Source organism: Corvus moneduloides, chromosome 20, assembly GCF_009650955.1.
Source record: "Corvus moneduloides isolate bCorMon1 chromosome 20, bCorMon1.pri, whole genome shotgun sequence".
Classification (NCBI taxonomy): Eukaryota; Metazoa; Chordata; class Aves; order Passeriformes; family Corvidae; genus Corvus; species Corvus moneduloides.
Window position 1 is genome coordinate 737153 of NC_045495.1, and position 22602 is coordinate 759754.

At 47.7% G+C, this 22602-nt stretch overlaps 1 protein-coding gene and 1 long non-coding RNA gene across 5 annotated transcripts in view; one reads left to right on the plus strand and one right to left on the minus strand.

The window, feature by feature from the left end:
* Window positions 1-8046, minus strand: part of KSR1 (kinase suppressor of ras 1) — a 50250-nt gene extending 42204 nt beyond the window's left edge. For all 4 annotated transcript variants that reach the window (XR_004244016.1, XM_032130336.1, XM_032130335.1 and 1 more), the window contains exon 1: window positions 7761-8046. Coding sequence is in view for 3 of the 4 variants with exons in the window: in XM_032130336.1 (XP_031986227.1) it covers window positions 7761-7985 (225 nt within the window). In the remaining variant the exon portion in view is untranslated. The remainder of the gene's footprint in view (window positions 1-7760) is intronic.
* Window positions 8047-8457: 411 nt separating this feature from the next.
* The window catches only part of LOC116454132, a 31225-nt gene continuing 17080 nt past the window's right edge, over window positions 8458-22602 (plus strand). The window contains exons 1-2 of the long non-coding RNA XR_004244017.1: window positions 8458-8609; window positions 11484-11621. This is a non-coding gene — a long non-coding RNA (uncharacterized LOC116454132). The remainder of the gene's footprint in view (window positions 8610-11483; window positions 11622-22602) is intronic.

Here is a 22602-nt window from a genome sequence, read left to right on the forward strand (position 1 = left end):
AAACCTGCAACCTTCCTTCTTCCAAAGGGAGAAGGCTGAAGGCCTGTGCAAAACTGCCCAAGCAGATCAGTCTCCTCAGAACAACACCTGTGGGTTTTAGTCAATTGTTTCCTTAAAACAAGGGAGGATAGACAAGGGCATAGCTTCCAGAAGTCACTAAAATGAGGGGAAAAAACACTTAATCTGATCTGCACTCAGAGAGTTTCATTCTACTAGATGATGCTGCCATGAGCCACTCAGACCTGTCTCTATAGAAATTATGGGAAATTAAAGTTAGAAGACTTCGTAAGAAATGTTTTACTTTGTGGAAAGTTTCAGTTTTGCTCATAAAGACAAAAGGCCTGAGATGTTTTGCTTGGCAGATAAAGAACAGTTCTTAAGGAGACATACAAAAAAGTCAGGAAGCTTTAAAAAACAAAATCTCCCTATTTCAGCTTATTTCAGAGGAGCTATGTAACTGTATTTTAAAGCAGGATTTAGTCCTCTAGCTTACTCTAGAAATAAAAGGAAAAAACTGCTCTGGAAGAAGAAAAATGTTGCTAGAAAATTGGTAGGAACCAGGTCTGGAGAGGTTCTCCAAGAGCACTGCAGGCAGCATGAGGGGCATGGACACGTCTCCCCGTGACCGCACTTACTGACAAGCCCATTATCTCTCCTAGCAATGTCTCTTAGCGGTGATGACAAAAAATCAATCTGTAGTTCTCAAGCTGTAAGACCTAGTAATTATTTCTTCTCTTCAGTTTATTCAACATCACTAATAACTAAAAATAAAACCTCACACTGGAACCTGCAGGCCTCAACAATAACCCATACACAGCAACAATGAGGAGCTGAAGACTTCCTTTCCAAATTTAGATTGCTTCAAACAGAAGTGAAAGTTCTTTGATAAATCAACAAACCCACGTTTTAGAAGCACATAAGGAGAGCAGAACTGGGCAGGAGGGTGCTAAACTTACTGCAAAAGGCTTCTGAAGATTTCCAAGGCGCCAGCCCTGAGGCTCCTGGCTGCGTGCTGAACACTGGGGTCAATGACCTGTTCTGGCAGCATCAGATCAGACCAGATCAGAGCCTGGATCTGCTGCATCCCAGCAGCATTCCTCAGTGCCACGTTAATTACTGCTCTAAAGAGCAGCTCACAGCCTCTGCTATTAGAGCACTTCCATGGGGGATAACTACTAATCATCCTATCAGGGGCACTCCGTAGACCCGACCAAAGCATGATTCCTTACTCTGCTGCTTAAGTGTCCTGTGATCCTTACCTGCTTCCCCAAGATGCACTCAGAACCAACTGGATGTTGTCACTAGGCAGAAAAGGAATGAGAGACCTGGCCTCTGCTCACTTTGGAATACATACAGAAATGACAACTATATTTTAACTTTAAAGACAGATTTTGAACAATCTTGAGCTCAGGTGTGTAAGTCCAATGAGATTTGGATCTTCTATCTACCTCCAACCGCAACAGCTCAGACTCCAGCCCCCTGTGCTGCACTTAGAGCCGGATGAACACCAGATACCTGTGATCAGTCTGAGCTGTGATTCCCTCAAGCCCCAAGAGCAGGGCCTAAGCTAAGGTTTGAGTTTCCACCTCAGGAATGCTCCAGGGCTCATTTTAAACAGGTTGTGCAAAAAGCAGGTTTACAATGAGGACACAGAACAGGTGATTGTCACCTAGCACAGGTACAAGTGAACACCACAGCTGCAGCAGTGATTACCTCATGTCCTTGGAGCTGTGCAGTGGGAGCAGGGCTGGCTGGGACACGCCTCTGGGATCCATAGGTGGCACAGGAGCTCTGTGCAGCTCTGGCTTAAGGCAAAAGGCCTCTCTGACTACCTGTAAACTTTGGTGCTTCCCAGTTGTCCCACCTTACAAGCAAGGCAGAGTTTAACTAGTTTAACTGGGGACTGATCCTGTTCTAGATTCTGGGGGCTACGACAACGAGGACTGGCTGCAGGAAAAGCTAAGCCAGAATGCCAAACTGTTTCCTAATCATGTGCTACTCTGACTAGGTGCAGACTCCCACCAAGAAGCAGGAATGCCCATGACACTTCCATGCACCACTGCACACAAGTCCTATGTTGGAAGAATTCCCCGTTTCTTTTGGAGCAGGTGTGTTTCCAGATTCAGAGAGCCTCTGTCCCCCAGATTCACCTGCTGCGGCAACTCCGTGCTGCTGGTAGTGTCGACTGTGTGGGATTGCTCCACAGGAGTGAGAAATGAGCAAGGAGAGAAGTCTGAGAGCTGGCTGAGTCAGGATCATCCATACATGACTGTGTGCCTTTCACCACAGCAGTAATCCAGCCAATATATTCTCCAAGCCCCCAAGCAGTGGGAGATAGCCAGGCTTGCTTTCAGTACCATTTTCCTTTTATTTAAAAAAGAAAAAAATCCCTCTAAGCTGAAAATAAGGGTAAGAAATATTAACCTTAAAAGAAAGGTGCGGGTTTATCCCTCAAGCATCTGATAGACTACACTGTCTCAGTTGGAAATATCACTGTAAGCGAAACTATTCCCTAAATAATTTGGTATGTCACATGACTTCTTTGTTAAGTGTTCCTATTTATGACCAAACCAGGTGATAAATTTGTGTACCCCGTGCTGACTCATAGCTGTACATCTGTCTCTACCGTGCAGCTGGAACACCGATCGGGGCTTTCCTTGGGTAAAATGCAGTTCACAGCATTTGAACTGGAGTAGCAGCCCAAGTTCTGCACAGGTGGGATCTGGGCAAGCTTGGTCACAACCAGGAGTTCAGCTGGACACAGCTGGGGCTCAGCTTGGCTACTTCCCTGATTAGATCAGTTCTATGCACGCAGCAAAGGTCAGAAGTCATATGCAGAGACTGAGGCTTGTGTGGCACTGCAGGCTGTGGGTTCCTGTCGCTGTGTGCAGGCACAGACAGACAGAGCTCCCAGCCAGGCTCCGCTGAGCTCCTGCACTGCAGCTCCAGGGCTGGGAGGGTCTCCAAGCTGGCTGCAGGAGATGAGCAGGAATAATGCTGTGTCACCAGAATCCAGCGACCACACAGGTAGCCTCAGAAAGGCAAAGACAGCACAGAGCCTTACTCTGACATTTCATTTCTTGCTTCCCAATCAGTGCACCATGGAACCCAACCCAAGGCAAGAAGCACACAGAGCTTGACAGAAAAGTGAAGAGTCCCTTGTCCTATCTTCATATTGATGATAACCTGCTCACCAGAGCTTGTCCTGGGAACTCCAGGTAAGTGAAAACACTGCTGCTGAGTTTTTGTGTCAACATTTAGATGTGCTAAATTCCATTATGATGTGGAAATTCTGATCATAACTGTCACAAAGGAAAGATGAAGTCTGCAGACTAGATAATCATATATGGTCTTCCCTCCTTCCAAGTCAAACAGAATCTCTGTTGAAGACTACTTTGTACATGAAGTGCACAAACTTAAGAAAAGAGTCCTACAAAAACACAAGACACTTCAAGTAAAACAAATGTGTTGCATATATGCAAAAAGTAAGATGAAGCAAGAGACTTTCTTCTTTTCTTACATAAGACCTGCTGGGAAAGGAAGTCTTTTCAGCTGAACAAAGCTCATAAACATGTGGCTACAGGTTGCAGTTTGGCCTGAAAAATTCACTACTCCCACTACTTCCAATTCACAAACACAGTTGTCCTTCCCTTATGCATACCACATGCCCAACTTCCAGTCTGCAAGTGTGGACTATTACAATCCCTCTTCCTCTCCTCTCATGCCTCCCCCCATTTTCAAAGTGTTTGTTTCTGCTCAGAGATTGCTTGGTAAGATAAGCCTTTTCTAGACAAATTGCCAAATGAATTGAGATAATGCCTAAGCAAGTTCAGACAGATTTAATCCACAGGTACCATTCAGCCACTGTGAACAACTGATTTGTGGAGAGTAGACTGACTTATTTGTGGCACAGCTGGAGTCAGGCTTTCTGATCTGATACTCTGTTTGCTGAAGGTGCTGAACAGAGGACATTCCTGAGGCAGAAGCCAAACTGATCTTTGCACACAGGGCCAGGAGTGTCTCTATCACAGATCTAGTCTGGCCAGAGAGCCAGGAAGACAGCTTTCCCAAAGTGCAGGCAGAATGTGCGCTACTGCCTCACCCCGACACTCCCACCACAACCAGTTTGGAGGAAGCTGCTGTGCCAGAGCCACTGTAGTCAGCTCTTCTGAGGAAAGAACCCAGTTAGAAAGAAAATACACCTGCAGTCTAAATCCACTCTAGGTCTCGCAGTTCAGCCTTCCTGCCTCACCTTTGCTGCAGTCAAAAGTGGGGGGGCTGGGGGAAGGTGTCCCACTTAGTCTGGGGATTCCCACAGCTCACCAAACCAGCTGTTTCCAGCTGAGAAACCACAGGAACCTTTCCTGCTGCCAGCACCTGCGACTGTGTTCTCCTTCTCACCTCCAACAGACTGGCTTGAGCTGCGGTTGGAAATTGGATGTGCTTCACTACAGATGTCTAGTCCCACCAGCAGTTTCCCAGCCAGGGAAATGAATCCAGAAAGATACTGCTTTCACAAAGAAATACAGCTAAAAATAATATGTTTCTAACTTTGCAAAACCAATTTGAGTCATACAAGGGATTAGTGTAAGGACAGAGGTAGACTGACAGAGCTATTTCTTTCCAAAGATGCTTGGAACAACACTGGATGCTCACTACCTGGCAAGACATTTTTTACTCTCTTACATATGAGTTAAAATTACCATTATTTTCCATTTCAGTTTTGTAGTCAACTTGAGAAGTGAGTAAACCTGCTAAGACAGAACTGAAAGCACAGACCAGCACTGGGTAAAAAGAAAAACACTCAAGCACTTATCGGGCAGTACATATAAAACTTAAAAAACCCAAAGCAGACCTTGTGGCGTCAAAGAACCCCATCTGCTAATAACCAAACTAACAGAACCTACTTTCCACGACAGGGAAACTCCCTGCCCTTCTAAGAAACGGCCTTCCAACATGTGAAACAGGGTCAGCTCACATAACACATTACACTCAACACATCCTTTGCAAACAATTCCCACAGCCCTTTCTTTCCCCTCCTTCCTGTATCTCAGTTCTCCCTGCACTCTTCTGAGCCACCGTGAGTGCTTATCTGTACCTGCCAAGGTCCAGTCTGAAATCCTTATCTACCATGTGCTTTATTTTGAGAACACCTTACAAGCAAGAGGAACGAGGAAGGACTTGAAGCATTGCAGTAAATGGGAGGGAGCTAAGTATGAGCCCAAGTGCCCTTGGTTAGGTTGGTGTTCTTGACCTGGCGACATACACATGATGAATCATGTGCCATACGTTACAGCCACCTGAGGCACAGAGGGAAGCCCTGGCAAAAGGACCACCAGTGTGTCTATGTGAAAAATAACACAAGCATTTAGATGAGTTTGCACTGCTGTGTTAGGCTGTGGATTCCATTCACCTTACAACTACTTTCAAAACTTCAGGGCTGTGCTCACCTTGGGATCAGAAATAGCCACGAGCATGCACTGCTGTCTGTTCTGTACCTTCACTACACAGTTTACCAGTTATACTAATGGTACTAAGTTTTCGTAATTCTTTTTCCTCTGAAGTCTTTGCACAGAAAAAAAGCCCTGTGAGGGTTCAGCCCCAGCCTAGATGAGCTCGCAGTTCAGGACAGACATACAGTACAGATGTGGCTCACAGCACCGCACCACCAGTAGCCACTAATCACGACCCACAGAGCCATTTGGTGACTCGCTGAGGCCACCAGGGAAGCACAGCAGGCCCTGGAGATCTCCGAGCTCCCAGCTGCCAGCTCCACTCTGGACTCATCAGGAGCTGCCTACGCAGTCCACCCAGCAGTACTCGGCTCCCTGCAGGACCAGAGCTCGTGTCTGTGCTGACACAACCCCACAGGCAGAGGCACACAGCCACAGTGGCACTGCTGGCACAGGAATCAGGGCACAGGAACTCCACCTGGTACCTGAGACAGCTCTGGGCCCACCTCCCTAGGGTGCACCATGAGCAATGACAGCTTGGGGAAGCAAACACAGACCTTAAGCTCCTGCCGTCTGGCTCTGTGACTGCTGCCTGGCACAGTCAAGCACAAGACTCAGGCTATGCCTGACATGTATTTTGGTACATGCAATTGAACAGTGCAAAGAACATGGAGTCTGTACCCATGCCCACAGCTCCACATGTGAGCAGACATCCAGCACTTGGTTGAACTCCCAGAGAAATCACATATTGGACTGTACATCAAAGAGATTTTCTTCTGATCATAAATTTTATGATCATCAGTCAATGTGGCACCCATTTGTTTGAAGAGGATTGCGTGCACACACTCAAGAACTATCACTAGAAACAGCTTTTGTTGCTTTAAGAAGAGCCTCAAGATGATAGAAGGCCTTTATACCTTGTGAATAAAGGTTTTCTTTTAGAAAAGGTCCGCTAGAAAAATAGTGATGATCATTTTCCGAAATGATGCTGAGTGACATTGTTTGGGCATCAAAAAGGCCGTCGGCAGGGCTGCCAAAAGGCTATACAAATATTGTTTCACAGAGAATAGCCTTTTGAATGCTATTTGGAAGTGACAGGAGGAAGAACAGCACTATAAATTTGGGGGGAAGAACCAACCATAACAAAACACCCCACAAAACAAACCACTCAACCAAACAAAACCACAAAAAATGTCAGAGAAAGAATAAAGGAAGAATGATAGATTGCCACGAGGTTGTACCAAAAGCTACCTACAACCTATTGTTTCACAGTTTTCTTCCCAACCTTAATTTCTCATGTGATGGATTTTTCAGCATGTAGGTTTATTAGAGTTACAGTGTTGTGATGATCTTTCTTCCTAAAAAAGCCCAGTGCTCTATCCAGCTCCACAGTCTCCACCACCAGGTAGAGAAGAAGAGCCTTAGCATTTACATCAAACTTGAATCAAAGAAGGGGACAGGAAGGGATTGTTTGCTTAGAGCAAAATTACCTGCACAGAAGGTAAAAGGAAATGTTATTTAAGTAGCTAAAGGTCAAATGAAGTAAGGAAAAATACTTCTACCTTCCCTTTCTAAATACTTATGCAGACTTTTGTACAGATTCAGCGCTTCTTTGAGAGCATCACAACAGCGCATGTTTTGTGCTTGAAGAATTGCGTATAATCTTTCTTAACAGCAAAACATCTCTCCAGCCCGGCCCATGATGCTGTTTGAGCCACAGCAACAGAGAGAAAAGGAGGATCAGATTAGATCAGTGAAACTGAGCCAGGGATAGAGAGACAGGCCCGGAGCAGAGGGCAGGAGCCATCAGGAGCAAGCAACAAGGACCTGAGGCAAACGGGAGTCTTCCCAGCTCGTCAGGACAGCGGTGTGGGGACGCACCTCCTGCCAGGGAGCCTCGAGTCACCTCTGCTCCGCGCCTCACATCGCATCCCGCTCCACAGGGACGCGGGAGCCCGGCACAGGCCGCAGGGCGCGGCGGGGCGACGGAGCACGGCCTCACGGAGCTCCCGCGCACCCGCCCGGCAGCCCGGGGCACCCGCGGGGCTGCCCCGCACCTGTCCGCGCTCCGCCAGCACCGCGCTCCGCGGCTTCCATGGCGGGGAGCCTCGCGCCGCGCCGGGAGCACCGAGCCCGCTGACAGCTCCGCGGCGGGGCCGGGGCGCCGCTACCCCCGCCAACACCGCTCGGCCCGCGGGAGGAGCGGGCGCGGCGCGGCCCCGGTGCCGAGGGGACAGGGCGGCGGGCAGCGGCAGGCCCCGGGCGCGGCCCCGCTGCGGCGCCCGCGGCTGCCAGCCCGTGCCGTACCTCCAGCGTGCGGATCTCCTGCTGCGTGAGGTCGTTGGACGCGGCGCACTTGGTGCGGAGCCCGCGCAGGTTGGAGAGCGAGATGTCGATGAGGTCCTGCAGCAGCCCGCACTGCTGCAGCGTGCTCCGCACTGCCGGCAAGCCCCGCGGCCCCGCCGCCTCGCCGCCGCTCCGCTCCTTCCTCTCCAGCATGCCGGCGGCTCGCAGGGCAGCCGCTCTATCCATCCCTCGGCATCAGGGAGGCCGGGAGACGAGGCGGCGGCGGGGGAGCGGTGGAGGGAGGGAGGGAGGGAGGGAGGGAGGCGGGCGGGCGGGCGGGAGGCGACCCGGCCCGGCCCGGCCCGCCCCGCCCCGCCGCACTCGCCGGGCAATCACCGCGCGGTACATGCGCGGCCGCCGGGCTCCGCAAGCGCGCCCGCTCCGCCCCCGCCGCCGCCCTCAGCGCCCGCTGCGGGCCCGGGGCGCTCCCCTCAGCGTGTCTCTCACCCCTCAGCGCCCGCCGCGGGCCCGGGGTGCTCCCCTCAGCGTGTCCCTCACCCCTCATTTCCCGCCTCACCCCTCAGCGCCCGCCGCGGGCCCGGGGCGCTCCCCTCAGCGTGTCCCTCACCCCTCATTGCCCGCCTCACCCCTCAGCGCCCGCCGCGGGCCCGGGGCGCTCCCCTCAGCGTATCCCTCACCCCTCAGCGCCCGTCGCGGGCCCGGGACGCTCCCCTCAGCGTGTCCCTTACCCCTCATTTTCCGCCTCACCCCTCAGCGCCCGCCTCGGCTCCTCAGTTCCCGTCTCGCTGCCTCCCTCTCCCCTCTCCGCGCCCGCCTCAGCCCCTCGCCGCCCTGGCAGCCTCCCCTCAGGTATGTCAGGGCTTGCAGCTCGCCCCGAGGAGCCCGCTGCCGGCTCTGCTCCGCGCCCCTGGAGAAAGCAGGACCTGCCCAGCCCAGGGCAGGTGTGAGCGGGCATTACGATAAACGTATTTTCGTGAATATAAGCTTTGAGTGCAATAGGTGTGTGGGTTCATCCATATCATGAGTAGGAGGGCATTTTATGATAGCCTTGTGGAATCCCTGTGGTTTCAGCTTTCACAATGGAGATGTGAGAAAAATAGTCCAGGTAGCTGCATTACATTTGGTTTCATAGCCAGCCTTTCTGATGGGCTCACACAGAGCTGAGCTGTCAGTGCAGGAACCACTCATCTCCCAATTATTAGAATTGGGACTGTTCATCTGACATGAGGGATCCAGAGAGGCAGTTAGGTTGTACCTTGCTGACAGAAGAAGGCAGCCTCCTTAATTTGCACTAAATTGATACCAGGTTTTAAAAGCTTAAATGACATCTGAGCCACATGTGGCAATACAGAAGGGAGATTCCTGAAAAAAACCAAAAAACCCCCCAATTTAGGACATGAGGCAGTGGAGCAGGGCAAAGCAGCTGACACTGAGCTGTTTTTCTCATGGTTAGATAAATACTGGTATCCACATTAGTTTGGATTTGCATCAAGTAGTGTGGCATATGCTGTTTAGTAATTTTCTTAAGAATGTGGGTCAGGTTAAGTATTTGATTTCATTGTCATTATTCACATGCTGTAAATTTCATACGCAGTAAGAGCTTTGCTGGATTAGGGTTTAATTAGTTTGCCATCTGATGAGTCCTGTGGTTTTGGGAAAGTAACTTTGCTTATTACCTCCATATTTCTGACCTTGTGAAAAAGCTTTTATCTACGTCGTCTGCTCTCAGGAGCACTGGAAGTTTAACACTGGAAATTTTAGTTTCCAGAACTCTTGACGGGTTGAAATCCTCAAATACATGTGACTGTGGAACTCAGGAATGTTGTTAACAAGATACCATTCTTGTAGACATTCTCTGCATGCCCACCTGAGAATATCCATTTGCTTATAGACAAGAGGCCGAGTGCGTTGCATAAGAAAGCAACCTAGGAAAATTGTGGGCCGTGCATCACAAGATACTTGGCATTCCCTGCAGTGTTTGTGTGCTGGGAGTGCCGGCCTCATTACCCGGCTGCCATCCGTGGGCAGCATTCCAGCCCCAGCACACAGGGCTGCCCTTGGGCCTGCAGGAAAAATGTGCTGACTGAACACTGCCTGTGCGTCCATCCCTGCTCAGCATCGCTGCTGCCTCGCAGGTTGCAGGGCTGGCGCCTTCCCAGGAGCTCAGGCTGCTGTTCCACCACAGACCTTGCGTGCAGTCCTGGTGGTTCCAGTTGTCTGGAACCACAGCTCCCTGTCTATAAGGAGAGGGGGTAAAAGCACTGCTTATTGGATGGTTTGAAAAGAGAAATACCAAGGCTGGACCATGCTAGAAGGACCATGAGAGCACGCTGAATGTACTGTTTTCCCAGAGATTTCCAGAAGTGACCTATTTCATGTTGTACCTTACACATTTATTGATGCACTTGTTAGGATTTTTCTTCTAATGTACAGTTTATGTGGGGTGGACATAAGAACTGCATTCTCTAGAGGAAAACAACTGTTTTTTTCTTGAATTGAGTGAACTATACCCACTTGTCAACTTGATTCCAATGTGAATTGTACAGTGGCCTTTTTTGCCACTGTGTTAAAAAACAAGAGTTTTGAAAACAACCATAAAATGTGGAATGCCTGAACTGGATCAGAGAAAACTGCTAAGTCCTTGGTTAAGCCACTGGCCTAAGGATTGAGGTGATTTCTCTTCCCCACTGTCCCCCATCTCTCTTGCCCACACAGATCAGGTTCTAGCTACCCCAATAAAGCCCTAACCTTGCTAAGTGCTCCTGGAAGTCCTGGCCTGTAGACCATAGCAATGGTCTTGGACTCAGTAACATAAGCTCACTGGGGAAAAAAGACCTTTTTTTTATTCCTGAGGAAAGAAAAGCACTGATGCATTTCGCATGCTGCCTGTATGAAAAGCCTCTATTACCTTTTTAGCTAGCTTGCCCCAATTTCATTCAGCTATCACAACACTGAATTTAGATGATGAGACTGAATTACTCTATTTGATGTGTTTAACACATAATAGAGACCTGTTTTAAGAAAATGCAGTGTTGGGATTTGAAGAGCTGAAATGTTAGGTATTTCAGATAAAAGAGGCCTTTATTATCGGTGATTTTCCCCTCAAAGGCTTCCTCCTACACAGCCATAGGAGTATTCCTCTCCCCGGCACAGCACAGGAATACACAGTAGCTCTGGCATGCTCCTCTGCTGGGAAGCTGAGAAACTTAAGTCCTATTTTTAAACATGCTGCTGGATATTCTTGTTAGGATATACAGAGAAAGTGAGGATGGTGAGATGGTGTTCCCAGAACAAATCCTCACCATTTCCCAGTTTAGATATCTCCATTGCCTGCAACTGAGCCAAACCAGTTCACACAAGTATAAGATATGACCTGCAACTTTAAGAAAAATTTTAGTTTAGGGCCACTTCTTCCATGGAGTTTTTCCTGCTCAGCTGTCTGTGTCAAATGGCACAGTCAAATGCAAGGGATGGACCAGCAAATCCGCAGGTTTGGCAGTGGTGGATCCCAGTGAGTCAGGGATAGATACAGGAAACTGAACTGTGTGCTGACAATAATGGAGGAAGAGATGTGAAAATTAAACACTACTCTTGTTCTTAAAAATAATTTTCATGAGTGGGGAAAAACAGTTGTGCTTGGGCAATCTTAAGAGAATTTCTGCCCCAGAAGTGGAGGGCACAAGAAACTGCTGTGTAGCTTCACTCAGTGTTTTCTGTGGCCAGGTGTCGTGGTTTAACCCCGGCTGGCAACCAAGCACCACCAGCCACCCGCTCACTTCCCCTGCAACAGAAAGGAACTTTGAGATGGGACTGAGAGGAGGAGGAGTGGAGTGATGTGTTCATCTTACCTTCTGGAGTCACGTGAGTAAACAAGAATTGCAGCTGTTACAGCAACCAGAAACTTTCTAGCTTTAAGAACGTAAGAATTTTAGTTGTCTATAAAACAGATAAAACCCTCAGCATTTATTTTTAGAGTAATCCCATGGGTTTTGCAGTCTTTCTTTAGCATTAGCTGTGTTGCAATAGTGCTGCCTTTTTGTCTGCTATTTATCACCAGTCACTTCTGTTTAGACTATAAACTGTTTGGGGCAGGAAGAGTCTTTTACTCTCTGCTTGCACGGCAACGCCTGAATCTCAGCAAGAAGCCTCTAAGCTCTGCTGTAATATAAATACTCAATAATGACAGTCCCAGAGGCCTTAGCCCCCACCCCACTTGGAGCCCTGCCAGCCCGTGGGGTTTGTTCTAGCAGCAGACGTGCCAACAGTGAAAAGTGACAAATTTTGTTGGCAAAAGATATTCATAGGTCTAACAAGGATAAGAAACACCCGCCTTTAGAAACAGAGGCTTATGTCTCTCCAAGGATAAACACACCCTAGATTGACTCATGCTGGCATAATCCCCTTGTGCAATTTGTATATTGGCATTAGATATGTGTGTGAGGCAAAAAGACAAATATTTGGTTAACAAAACAACACGGGGATAATAAAAAATAATTAGGCAGCTTTACCTCTCAGAACACTGCAGCAGGTGAGCTGCTGCTCTTCCCCTCAGACAGGCATATCACTGCAAGCAGAGCTTCCTAATGTTTGTTTTATTTGCAGCAAAATAACCAGTTTATTTTGTTAAATGCTATAAGAGTAAAAATAATTAATAAATAATTAAATTCATCAAGTCCAGTAGCACGCAGTCTGGTGAGGGAGGGGGTATATACTGTGGTGGAAAAAGCAGGCTCATATTCCACAAGAGAGCTTTGTCAAGCGTATTGCATAAGGAGATTACAGGCCTGAGTCTGAAACAGGCTGAAGGTTTTAGTTGTGTTTGTCATTAGCACGCTGTGAACTGCAGCACAACAGCCCCTCTTTCATCCGGGTGAGAAAAGGCTCCAGGTCCATCATTATGTTTCTGGAGCCGGGACTCCACGTGGCTATTAGCTTCATTCCCCAGAGCCCTTTCTTGGTGTTTAAATAAAGGAGAGGAGCGGGGTGGGTTAATCATCTGCTCCCATTATTCCCATGCGCTCGGACCCGTTTGATGTGACAGCCCTTTGGAAAGGCCCTGGGTGCAGACTCAGCTGTGCACGCCCTGCGTGAGGCTTGTCCTGCACTCAGGCTTTGCCAGTGGAGTTACATTCATTAGCAAAATGAGAACAGACTCCTCCCACTCGTGTGCCCTACGTCTGTCAGCAACTCTGAATCAATGCCAGGTTTTCTGGCAAAAGGAAAAAAAAACAAAAAAAACCAAACCAAACTTCTCCTGATGCAGCTACTTGTGTGTGGAGATTTTACCACCAGCTCTTGTCCTGTTCTGTGGGAGGCCTCCTTTCCAGTTCTGCAACCCTTCCTCTGCATGTGTGTGTGCAGTGCCTCACAAGTGGGGTGACCACAGTCATTTCTCAAGCAGTACATTGTGTCTCTCATTACATACCTAGCGAGAGGGCTGTCCTGGGATCAACAGGGCCTGCTGGATAATCCACATCCCTTTCCATGGGAGGAGCAGCACCACAAAGACCAGTAGATCCAATATCCGCGTTCTTCCCAAGATCCATCTGCACATTTGATGTAGCTGTGTCCCTCTGCTGTGCGTGGTGGGACCTGGGAGGAGCTATTGCCATCTTCCACTTGTGAAACATCCAAGAAATCTCTTCCTGTGAAGCATTCTGGTGCATGTCTTGTAGCCCTCAGTTACGCAGTGGTCCCTGGGGAGAGCCTGCATGCACTGACAGATCTGTTTTAGAAGAGCTGCAGGAACTCTGCAATGGATAAAATGAAAGGAGCTGACTTCTACAGGTTTCTAAACATTAAGACACTGTAAAAGAGGCTGGGCCAAATGATATGAGTGGAGGGACTGCCCTGATGCATCTGATGGGCATTGCCTATGGCATTCCTTCATTGGAGGTAGAATTCTGCGTGCAGCTGCCTGTGCATTCTGCTGCTGCTCTTGGCCTCATGGCCAGCTCCTGCTCTACTGAGTCAGGCTCTTGGAAACCAGGTCTCTGAAAAGCCTGCAGATAGTCTAAAAGCTTACAACATTATGAAGAATATTTAGAAACTTAAACCTGTCCCCTGCAAAAAAATGGCTCAGCGGGAAGTCCTTAGATTGATGAAAATATAAAATTTTATTCAACTATCAATCATTCTTGCTCTTGGTGAGTTGAGAATTAATCTGCAGAAGAAAACGCAAGCACAGATCTTTTGTTCCTTCCGATTCAAAGTCCTTTGAAATCAGTGTCTTCCCAGTCAGTAAGTTTTGGATTAAGTCCTTGTTCCGCCTTCTTTTCCCCTATCCCTACAGTGCCATGAAAATTCAGGCTGTTTCTCTTTACTTCCTTCCTCTCATAAAATGTCTAATAATCAGCCATCTGGTGTCCAAGATGCCTTGAGTATTAGGGCATTTCCTTTATCCAGGGGAGGCTTGTGAGAAGAAAGATAAATGTGTCCATGACCCATCCCTGCTGTGTGCTGATTAGGGTCTGGCAGTTTTTCTTTGTTCACAGTGATTACAGCAGTGCTAAGTTGTTTAGGAGAGAAACATATTTAAAGGGAGAATCTTGGTTTCTGATCTACTAGATTTCATTACATTACTTAATTATACTTAATGAGAATTCTGTAGAACAGTATAACACTTGTAATACATGTTAAGGACAGAGTGGGATTTTGAAGGGAAGATGCAAAATGAGATCTATAGAAAATACTGTGTATCCTAAAGAACTGCAGTCTGGAATCATTCTCATTTTAATTCTGCCTCACAGTGGCACCCTATTTTTCAGAACTAGCTAAAAAACTTAACCCTTTCCTTTCATTCTGTATTCTGGAGACTACAGCTGCAAGACAAGCTGCGTGCAGAGCTCTGTTCAAGTGAGCGTCAGTCCCAGGGAACAAGGGTTCTGTGTGCTGTGTAAAACTGGGTCAGGTCTCAAGGTAGCCAATGGCTTGAGATTCAAGTTTAGGAGGAAAATATTGAAGGGCACAGAGAAACCGTGACAGAGCATCCACTGGATGATTGCAGTTTTTTAAAACAAAGCCTGGAGGGAGAGGGCAAGTCAGACTACAGTGAAAACAAAAGCAGCAGAAGAATCTGCAGTCTTAGCTCTGAAGTCAAAGGAAAAAAACTACCCCCTTTTATTCTGTGACAACCTGTAGGCCAAGTTCGTGACATAAAGGAGGTTTGTGTCTTGATTTGGGAGTGCTTGAGAGCTGCAAATTTTTTGTTGCCTTGACTGTGGTGGCATGAAGAGATGCCAGCAAGGTCCTGTTCATATTCACAGAATGATGTTCCCATCCCATTAGGGTGTAGACAGTCACTAGACATTTGTACCAGGAGCCTTCATTGATGGTATGTTATAAATAGTAAACGATTTTCATCCAACAGGAGTTTGTCAGGTAAAAGAGACATAAATAGAAATGTCCTTAAAATACCTTTAGGCTGTTTCTGTACACCTTGGTTCTTAGCAAACACGTATTTCTAACTTATTTTTTTCTCTTGAAAGTCACCTCACCTTTAAGGGCGTGTACTCTCCTAATCCCTGCTTGAACTCTGCGTACAGTTCAGGCTGTGGATTATGGCACCCATACAATTTATAAGCTATTTAGTGCACCCATTAATTAACCAGCTAATAGCACACATAGCGTGAGTGTGAGGAGTAGAATGGCTGCCCAAACTTTCTGTGCAGGACTGTGCAAAGCTTCCTTTAAATGGAGGCTCAGGCAGTGTAAAGAGCCAGGGCTTCATGCATATGCTTAACTTCTCACACAGGAGACAGACGTTTCCCAAACTACTCACCAAGAACAAGTGCACAAGCAGATAAACCTTTTTCCAATGATGCCAGAGAAAATAGTGAGCCACATATTCTGCAGTCTACTCAAAGTCTTTATAAAATCCAATGGGCATAATTTTTACATTAACTGTTGACTCAAGTTTCTGATGTTGAAAGCATACCATGGTAGTAATACTCTCCATTTGGATTCTGGGGTTATAATGTATGATATTCCTAAACATGGAATCATGACTCCTTAGACAGAAAATGCTAGAAAGCACAGCCTGTCTCACTACCTGATTTCTGGAAGTAGCTGCCAGTGTGGTAGGGCTCAGCTGCCCCAGTTCTGCACAAGTGCACCCTCTGATCTTGCTGAGAGTGTCTGGGGAGAGAATGGTCTTGGCCAGTTCTTGTCTGTATTTGAATTCAGCCTTCTGATTTTCTGCTCGCTCTTCTTCCTCTGTTTCCATCAGAGTCATTGACTTTCTCAGTAACACCATCCCTGGAAATAGTTTGCACCGGAAGCAAGATAAGAGAACATGAATGCTGGCAGGAGCTGAGCCAAAGTTTTGAAAATTCTGGCTCTTACCCCACAGCACCAAATAGGAAACCCTCTGCATTCATGGCAGACAAATGAACAGGAAGGGACAAAGTAAACCCTTACCACTTTCCCTCATACTTGAGTTTAGTTTTCTCTGATCCAGCAGCTTGTACGTTCTACCCCTGCTGTGAGTGCAAAATGGGAGAATTCAGCAGCTGAGGAACAGGCAGCTGGCCCTGGCTGCTCCTTCTGCCATGCACAGGGTCCATCCACTGGTTCTGAGGGGGAATATTGCCTGACAAGACCAGAGTGCTTGATCATGGTAAGTGTAGAAGGCTCAGTGCAGGAAAGTGGTTGTGTTGAGAATGTTGCATAAGCACAGAGTTAATTTCAAGTCCATATCCATACTTTAGTGCATTGTTGGCGATTGAATCTTGGACCCAGACCAGCAGGGAATCTGAATCATTTATTCAAAGGAGTGAGTTGGTTTTATACACTTTTCTAAGCACAGTATTTCCTTATATGGTGTGACCTATCCTGTGTTGCCACATCAGTAACACACTTTCTCTATGTCCTTCCATGGGATGATCACTCGCTGTTCACCCGTCCGTCAGCTCCCGGCAGGCTCCTCTCCATAGGACCCTCTCCGTAGGGGTCTGCCGTGTGACACCTCCTCCCCCCAGGGTCTGGTGGAGCCAAGCTTCTCTGTGCTGCCATGTGCTCCTTTGTGCTGCCGTGTGCCTCTGCAGGCAGGTTTCACACCTCGTAACTCAATTGTCTCTTATAATTCCCCATAGTGCATGATTTTGGAAACTGTTTCAAGGCAAGGAATGATGACCCTGTGGTTGAGACATTGAGACTGGACCAGTCTGGTTCAGTTCCTGGCTCTTTTAGAAAGTATAGCCATGGGCAAATCATCTTATCTGTCTGCCTCCCCCATGAACCAGAGATGAGAAGGTTTCCTCTGTCTGATATGTCTATTTAAACCATAGACAGCGCTTAGGAATTAAACGTAGAAGTTTAAAGGGGTAGATGTGATCCACATCTGCGCTTCCCAGAACCCTTTTCAAAAGGTCAGATTTTGCCCATTACAATGGGCATAATAAAACATGAATCCATTGGTTTAGTGGAGTTACTCCACATACTCACTGAGCTTAGTGAAGTCAGAACTTAGAATACTGGACTTAAATGCTTGATGTGGTGCTCCTTTGATGAGACTATGGTCAGAGCTATTTGATAGAATGCCTCCAGCTCCCATCCATCCATGAACCCCCTCTGCAAACTCTTCCAAAATCAAGAGCCTTGTTCAATTGTATTGCCTGTCTTTTACCAAAACATGGAACAAAACATCTCTTCTCAAACCATAAACATTGTAATTTACCCCAAACAATTCACATTTAAAATGGGAAATCAGAAATATCAAACCCACAAGCTTCCAAGTGTTTTCATGAAGGATAATCAGGATGTTAAGGGTTGCATATAATTTTATGTAGATGCTCAAGCTATGAAAGAACCCATGTAGTCCTTTTCCATTCTGCATTTCTGTTAAAAAATGAGATGTCTGTAGAATTTCAGCAGTTGTTGGCTGTCCTAGATATCTTCAAAGTAACGTGCTGTTCACCTGTGCTGCACGGCTGGGAATTTTAGCTCAGCCAATGCTCCCTGTACTTCCTCCACATCCTGACCCCTCTGGTATCCTTCAAACTGGGCAAGTTCCACCGTCACCAGTTGTTAGGGGCTGCAGGTGCCTCTGTGCTCACATCTCCACTCTGCCACAGGAGAGAGCTGTTGGGAGTACCCAGTGGAGTTTGCCTACAGCCCTCTGCCGAGCAGACACAGCCATCTGCAAAGAATTACCACCCCAAATGTGCCGGTGCCAGTGCCCCGAGACTCCCAGCTCAGCAGGACGGGTGCAGTCGGCATTGCTAACGCTCGGGTGCGCTCACAGAATTGCTTCATTCAGTGCTGTCAGCTCCCGCTCCTCAGACAATGTGTTTTAGATATTGGCTGCACAGAAGGTCGGCTTGTGCTAGGAAAACAAACCAGTTGCTTTGCTTAGTGCAGCAGTGAGGGAAGGCTGGGAATAGCCTCTGACAGGAGACATTTTGCCTTGTTAAGCGTTGTTACTGTGATGTGGTCAAAGCATTTTGACCCAGCTTTTAGCAGGCCAGACTTAATGCGCTTCTTTTTCCACGCGGTGATGTGTAGAGGGACTAATCCAAATTGGCTTCTGATTGCATTAGTCACTCCACAGACAGCTCCCAGTCCAAACCAGTGAGTGTCTCGGTGCGTGAGGCATGCGGGTAGGGGTGGGCTGTGCTCCCAGCAGAGAGCTGGGGCACACAGAGTTCTGCTCCACATGCTGTGCTGCCTGCCTGTAGGAAAATACTGAGTACATCCAGGCAGCTTGTGTGACTCCCTAATAAATTATGTATTTATTTCAAACAAATGTCATAGAAGGGTAAAGGTATTAGATACTTAGATAATTAAATCCCTACCTGATTGGGGAAAATAATCTTATGATGGAAGTGCCAAGCTGTAGCATGAACTCATTGCTGAATAGACAGCAAAGAAAGGTTCTCAGAAGTGTCTTTCCCATTAGAAATGCTTTGCTTGGAGCTTGCTTGTTTCCTCAGTCAGGTTATCCAAGCTCTTGCAGTCAGCACAATCTGACATTCCCAGAGTAGCTTTACTCCCAGAGAACCAATTGGGAATTACAGAGGGGAAGGAAAAGTAAAGTTATGCATTAGCAGCTGAGCTGAGAAAAGAACACAGAGGGTTGCACCTTGGGCAAGTGAAAAATCCCCACATGGACTGCAGTGTGCTGGGTATGCTAGGGGCTTGTGCCTTATGGAATATTCCCAAGGGTCTAGGTTCTAAGTGTACATGGGGTTTTTTCCTAAATGGATGGAGTTAGAATGACACAGCCTTGCCTCACTGGGGACACAAGAAAAGCAGCCAAAACCTGCCTAATTAAGGCATAATTTATGCTTCTCTTCTGCAGCAGCTATTGCTATTCTGTTAGACAAATAAAGCAGCACATTAGGAAAGCACATAAACTGTGCTGTCAGGGAGACCTGACTTTGGTTCGTTTCCTTTTGTCCTTTAATTCCACATACGGCATCTCTGCTGAGAGCAGATTGGTAGGAGCTTGTGAATAATGGAGAGGGGTAACACTGAGCAAAGTCATCCCAATGCACATCTGCTGCACACAGTGTTTGTATTTAACCCTTGCTTTTTAATAGGTGCTTCTAAGGTATGTGGATTGAGGTAGTTACATGCAGAGAGATCAAAAAGATACCACAAGAAGAAATAGTAAGACTACCAGGAGATGCAGAAATAGTAAACACCTGCTAGGTTTGGATTTTTTTCCCCCAGGGTATCTATTTTCTATGATGAAGTTATCATTATAGATGTGTTAAGACAGCCCCACCAAGATGCAAGGCAGGGTTAGTAAGTGGTGCAGTAACCTGGAACAAGGATGGGCCCCTCAGAGATGGGTGCAGCTCAGGTGCCTCTTCCTGCATGTGTTAAAGAAGCAAAATCTACAATATATAAATGCGAAGAAAAGAGGGCTCTGAGGAGAATGAGGCTGTGCTGCCAAAGGCTGGGTTTGGAGGCAGCGCGCTCTGGAGAGGACAGCACGGCACCAGCAGAGGAAGGCAGAACTGGCTGCCTCCTCCTTGTGTGCCACATGTAGCTCTGGGCATGTCTCACAGGTGATCTTGTGATCTCCTTGTCAGCTGGGGCTGATAGAACTTACCTAGCTGTCTCTTTCACAAGGTTTTGCAGGAGGTTGGTTATTTTATTAGGAGTAATTTATCATGATGACTCCTATTCAGAGAATTTTTTAGAGGTCCTAGTAGGCAAACTCTAAACTCGCCTTTAGACATGAGTGCTGTTCAAAGTCCTGCAGGACCTGGGAAGGGCAGGGTGGAAAGTGTCTGCCTGAAGCTGTGGGCTACTGGCAGAACTGAGAAGTGGACTGCAGCTGTTCCATCTGGGAAATGCTCTGTAAGTCTGGAATGATATAAGAAATTGTTGACCCTGAAAATCAGGAAACAGGCTGGACTGGCTCATCCTTCACATGACTGGGCACTCCCTTCTGATTATTACCTGGGGCTGTGATAGCAAAGAACAGGAATGCAGTCACGGTATCACAGAAGGCTCTGACCTGGGCTCTCCAGATGTGTGCTGGATGGTCAGGACACCTCCCTGCTGTTCTTGAGAGCTGCAAAAAAAGATGAAAGGCAGAGTAGCATGCTGCAACTCCAACAGAAGCTTATCTGCACATGGAACAATGCTTGTAGGTCAACTCTTCATACAAATTTTGTGATGAAATTATTTGGCAAAGAGGAAAAAACCAAGTGATTAAACACATTAAATCCTCCTGACCTGGGCTGTGGAAGATATGATTCAGGTGATAAGTTCTAATAGCCTTTTGCACTCACAAGTGCAGTGACAGCTACAAGGCTGAATCCTGGGAATCAGAACCTGCTGGATCAATCCTGGCTAGCTGGCTAAAATTTTCTCTCCAGCTTGCAGTACTATTTCATTCTTAAAACTGAAACTGAATCCATTTTATCTTTGCCAAATCGCAGACTCCATATCCATTTACTTCAGCACGCAGAAGGTGAAGGGCTCTCTTCCCATCGATCTTGCTGCAAGCTCATAAAATCAGTGTTTTCCAGGGCTCTTAGAGCTGGACCCATTTTCCTCATGGAAGGATCCTGATTTCCAAACATCTTTAGCAGAGAAGCTTTTGCCAGTGAAGAACCTGCCCAGCCTTATCCCTCTCTGCAGGAGTTGTGGGAAAGGCTGAGTTACTGCAGTGGGAGGGTTGTGCTAGCTCACACATGGAAGTGAGACTTGCAAATTCAGGCTGGGAGTCCCAAGGGCAGTAGAGATTCCCCAACCACTTGAAGCAGTGATCGCTGTACTTCCCCTCACACACAGAACAACCTCAGAGAACTTATACATAAAGACAGGAGAAACAAAAAGCCACTGGCAGAAAGAGACAACAAAAGCCGTCAGGAGACACTCTCTTATCTGCAGCTTGCACTCAAATAACCCCAAATGGCTGCTTATCTGTAGCAACAGTGGAGTTCTTACCGATTTAAAAGTGGGAAAAATAAACCCCAACAACCCAGCCGGGGAGGGCTTATCAAGTTCCTCAGATAACTGTTCTGCAGTGATGTCAGGAAAGGAGCAGATGATGAAGCCACAGGGAAAATGCAGTCCTTTTCTGTCACTGGGGATGAAGGATCTTGTCTGCTAAACTCAGGTGAAAATTTGAAATATTGACATGTTTGGGTTGTGCGGGACTGAGATCTTACCACTCGGAACTCACAGTAAAACAGTCACCAATTTTCACACAGAATGGGGCTGTTTAAAGATGCTGGGATAAAGGAGTGTGGACGCTTCTGTGCTGTAATAGGAGTTTCAGAACAGATACCAGTTCCCTATGAAGGCTGCAAACATGGAGGACTGATGTTAAAGATAGAGTAGTGCTTATTTCCTGTTCCCTGTGGACTTCATCCAGTGTCTCATAAAGCCTTGCAAAAGCTCCCAGCTGACTTGTCTCTAAACCAGTGCTGTTTCTGCCCAAACCAAGGTGTGGTTTTTATGCCATTCTCACCCTATTACATGCAGAGCATTCTCCGGTGAGCCAGAGAGGGACGCAGACTCACTGAATTTATCAGCAGCTAAAGGATATGGTCACACCTCAAACTCAGCATTTTATGTCACTTTTAGTGACATCCCCTGTGCCTTGAGGTGACACAAGAGGGAGAAAACAGCTACCCAGGAACATTGTGCAATTCTGCATTTTCTCCCATTCCGGGAAGTTGCTTAAGTAAGAAACTGAGCTGGTTGGGCCAATGTGTTTATTGCTATTTGTTTTGGCGTGCAGCCACCACCCAGATGAAGCCGGTCCCCCGGGGCTGTAAATCCCTGCTCTCCTCCTGGCGCGGTGGCACCGGCTCTGGTACCTCGGCAGCAGCAATGCCAGATGGTCCTGAGGCTGAGGCAGCGTTTCGTAACAGCGCTGGGGGCTCCCCGTGGCAGGGCTCGGGGTACCCCGTAACAGCACTGGGGGGCTCCCCAAAGGCTGCCCAGCCCTCTCTGCACGCTGCGGCCGGGGCTGGGCTGTCCCTTGTCCCCTCGCAGCCCGGGCTGCAGCGGCACCTGCCCGGCGCTCTGGTGCCCTCTGCAGCCGCCGGGCCGGGCCGGGGAGCGGGGCCGGGGCTCCCGCCGGAGCTGCAGAGCATCGCAGGCAATGAAAATCGGTAATCCTGCCGGAGACAGCTGTTTTCGTTAGATTAATTTTCGTTAGATTAACTTCGCACGCTGGTGCTCCCCCGGTCCGAGCCGCCGCCTTCGAGAGAAGGAGTCACGGATGTGATTTCTGTAAAACACAACCTACAGACAGATCCTTCTGCTCTTTAGCTGAGCCGCGGGCAGCACAGATAAGGGACCCGCTTGCTTTTGATGCACATAAATCAAAAGCAGTCCTGTAGAATAACAGCAACATAACCACGCTGAGAGC